Source organism: Arachis ipaensis, chromosome B05 (assembly GCF_000816755.2).
Source record: "Arachis ipaensis cultivar K30076 chromosome B05, Araip1.1, whole genome shotgun sequence".
NCBI classification, from domain to species: domain Eukaryota; kingdom Viridiplantae; phylum Streptophyta; class Magnoliopsida; order Fabales; family Fabaceae; genus Arachis; species Arachis ipaensis.
In genome coordinates this window covers 146,123,284-146,127,206 of record NC_029789.2, presented here as the reverse complement: position 1 = coordinate 146,127,206, position 3,923 = coordinate 146,123,284, and the positions used below count along the sequence as shown (strand labels likewise).

Genomic DNA, 3,923 nt, shown 5'->3' with positions numbered 1-3,923 from the left:
TGATATCCTTTTGGTTCCATATACTTTTCCATAATATATTTAGTTGAATATCTGTGACTATCAAATTGCTCTTAAATTTATAAAGAATAATTAAATGCCGTGAATGCATTAGAGGAATGAAATTTTTATGATTTTTCCCTTATTTTGTATGTTGTAGTGAAATTCATTATCAGTTTTCAAATTGGAATTGATGATTCATTTTAAACTTTTTTTAGGCATATTTATAATATAAACGCCATTAATTAATCTAACAAATACCAATAAGGTTAATTTTAAATTATATAGTAATTTACGAATACATGTCATTTGACAAGGATTTTAACTGTTAATAATTTTTAAAAAAATATACATTTGTCTTGATATTTGATATGAAAAAGTCATGAGCTATGAATTATGATTATTACTAATGAGAAAAAATAAAAAATAATGAATAACTAATAAAAATTTAAACTTTTTAGAAGAATTAAGCAATATAAATATCAAGAGAATATCTTGGACATGATCAATAAGCCTAACATTCCTCCCATGTTCTCAAACATAATGAAAAATTTATATACCAAAGAATTTGGAACAAACGTGTGGATGACATTATATTTTGCTTTTCAAAGGAAACACTCGTTAACTTGTGGATATAAAATTATCCTGACAAAGGTTGAAAACTTGAAATGCTATTGCATCTTGTATATGACCCATTTAGGGTGCATACTACAAAATATAATGTTAAGATTTTTCTACAATTAGGTAAAGCTGATCAATACAAATAATGTTCAAAATTAATTAACCTCTCTACTCATAGGACTTCTTTAAGCATATGACACTTATTTTATACATACCCGTGAGTGTGATCCTTGCCACTACCCCTATTCTTGAAGATTACGCGTGAGTGTGATCCTTACCACTACCTCCATTCCTGTTACAATTGTCTTTGTAACAAGTTAGGTTGATTTTGGATTCAAGGCCAAGTTCTTGTTTTCGGTTGGGAGTATCTACAAAGTTCCACCACTAATGCTGAAGATAGTGTTGACATCTGAAGAATCAAAGGGTGACATGAAAAGTGGAAAAGGGAAGAAATTGGATGAAGAGGGGAATTGCAGGCTGGTTGGTGTGGCAAAAGTTGATCCAATTGATGATTTTTTGGTGAATTCTTTTCTTGCCTTTCCAACTGAGTGCCTTGCTTACCTCAATGCTGTGATCTCAATTTCTGTCTCATCTTAAAGAAGAGATCATCATCACACTTTGGACATTGTTAAAATTTATTTTTAGTATTTTCGTAATAAGTTAGAAATATTGAGTAAAGGTTTCAGTGAATACAGAAGTTAAAATTGGATGAGTTTATTCACTCTAGAGCTTACTGTTCTGTGTTACATTTCATGTGTATAGCAATAATGCTGAAACTGTATACTTGTTAGTGTATTGTGGTAAATCATCGGTTTTTATGTTCTTGAGATTTGGATGTGAAATTTGAGAATGTCACAAGTCATAATATCCATGGCCAATTTACGTAAGTTATATAAACATTAATGTACATAATTATATTTTATAAGTATTTATTGCTTTAAATCAAAATCATAATACTAAAATGGTTTGAAGAACAAGTATTTAAAATAAATAGTAAATAATCTAAACAAAGACTTGGAAAAAGAATATATTAAAATCCAGGGACAAAAGCTAAGAGCTTTGAATTAGGGTAGCAACCAAAGGGGAGGACAAAAAAACTTCACATCTAACAATAGTCTATAAAAACGTCTGTTTTCCAAACTAAAGACGCCAAGATCTTGAGCAAGAGCATAGTCACGTGATTTTATCTCTATCATGTTATCGGAGAAGAATATCTGATTTCCTGTCTTTGGATAAGATGCCGGTATTTGAACAGAAGAAGTAAATCCGATCATTAGTATGTAATCACCCAAATTATAAACTCTTGACCATTTTTTTCCATTTTTTTTCAGTTCATAGATGTCGAATTTGTAAGTTTCATAACATTCGCTGTCTCTTCTATCCAAAGGAATGCGAAAATGTCTTACCAACATTAACAAACTTCCATTGGCACATCCAATCAGATATTTAATCGTTAAAGAGCTTGTGTCAAGTCGAGATGGAGGTCTGACTTCATGGATTCCTCCCTCAAGCCGCCCTGATTTTGTCTTTGTATCAAATTCATATAACTGGCCATCACGGTTTACTGCATATATCTTCTCTCCAAAAAATATAACATCTTCAAACTCGGTATCTCTAGTTGGAAACTCTACCCATCTCATATCATTAGGCTTGTAAAAGGCTAATCGACATTGAAATTCATATATGGCAGCCGCCATAAAATTATGATTGTTGCAGTCAGGAGGTGAATTTATAACAACCTTCCAAAGTTGAATTTTATGCGTGGAATCTCGATCTAAGGTGTAACTTTCGTCTGGAAAATCCAACAGAGTGTATTCATCTCCATGATTATCAGGCTCGTACTTAATTACATTAGGAAAAGTTGAGATGTGAGGAAGACCAAACTCAACATTTGTAAATGGATTTAACAGTAGCACGGTACCTTCAGATAAGGATACCATAATTAACCATCCATGAGAAGAACCACGGATGACATAGTTCTGCATCTGCATGTTTGGCAGCATGACATGGTAGATTCCCCGCTCTTTAAGGCCGTGAGTATCAAGAATTTCTTGACCTGCAACAGGTAATTGCATGAGATGATAGATCTCCTCGTCTTCATAAGAATTCTTCTCTGTTTCTTCAGGTATTAGCAGCCACGGAACATTGTTGGCATTGGGAATCTTTGGAAGTTTCAACCTCCATTCTTTGCAAACCAATCCAAGTTGGATATAATCATCGTATGAAAAAAACCGTGTTGAAATTTCTAGCAACAAATCTTCATCAATGTGTGCCCATCCATCAATATCACCCATGTCTGAGCTACAAGCAATGATAAGAAAATAGAAACGAAGTATAAAGGATAGATGAAGAATTTTTGTAGACTTCTAAAAAATTTATTGTTAGCAACTTAGGTCACAGAAACGTTTTTTGACATTTAAAGAATCTGTTCCTGATAACTTAGATTAGAAGAATGAAAATTGAAAAGATACTAATTCCCAGAATTATCTTAGTATTAGATTTTTCAATCTTTTTTATACAACGAAGCAATATAAATCACTCACCTTACTTAATGTATCAAAATATTTAAATAGATCCCCACAAGACTAACTTAAAAGATAAGATAAAATAAAGATAATTTAATTTAGAATTTTGCTAAGGAGACAATGGACTATTTGTACAATGTGTACAATGGGCTATTGAGTTACAAAACTCTTGACCTTTCAGATCTAGCGCTCTAATACCATATCATGATACCACTCATCTCCCAAAAGTTTCAGTTGATAGAAAAAGGTAACACTAATTGTTATATCTCTAATACTCCCATAAACCTCCATTGTACACAATGTATAAATATTATATTGGCTCCTCATATCTTTTCTTTAATTTAAATAAGATTTGATTATATTGAATTAGATTAAATTGGATTTAAATTTAAAATTATAAATATATGATAACTAATTTAAATCAGATTTGATCTTATTAGATTAAATTAGATTTGATTTAAATTTAAAGTTTTAAAAATATTACTAAACAAATGAGAACTAAATCAAATTTTTTAACAAATCTTAACAACCAAGCAAACTATAATATAGACCTAATAATTAAAATTAATATTAAATTTGTGTATTTTACTAAACTTAAAAAAATATTGTTAGATTTTTTGCTATCCTTATTTAACCCAATGAGTAAATGCGCGAAATTCCTAGGCACCAAAAATGGACGTTTAGTACCGGCGACGCATTAAACATTTTTTTTCACGTCCTGGGCCACACTTTCTGAATAATAAAATTAAAAATGGGGCATAAAAAATAATTAAGAAAATA

At 30.7% G+C, this 3,923-nt stretch overlaps 1 protein-coding gene across 1 annotated transcript; it reads right to left on the bottom strand.

Moving 5' to 3' along the window:
• LOC107641500 (putative F-box protein At4g22660) lies at nt 1,683-2,912 on the bottom strand. The gene has a single exon (XM_016344989.1). The coding sequence runs from the start codon at nt 2,910-2,912 to the stop codon at nt 1,683-1,685; it is 1,230 nt and encodes a 409-aa protein (XP_016200475.1).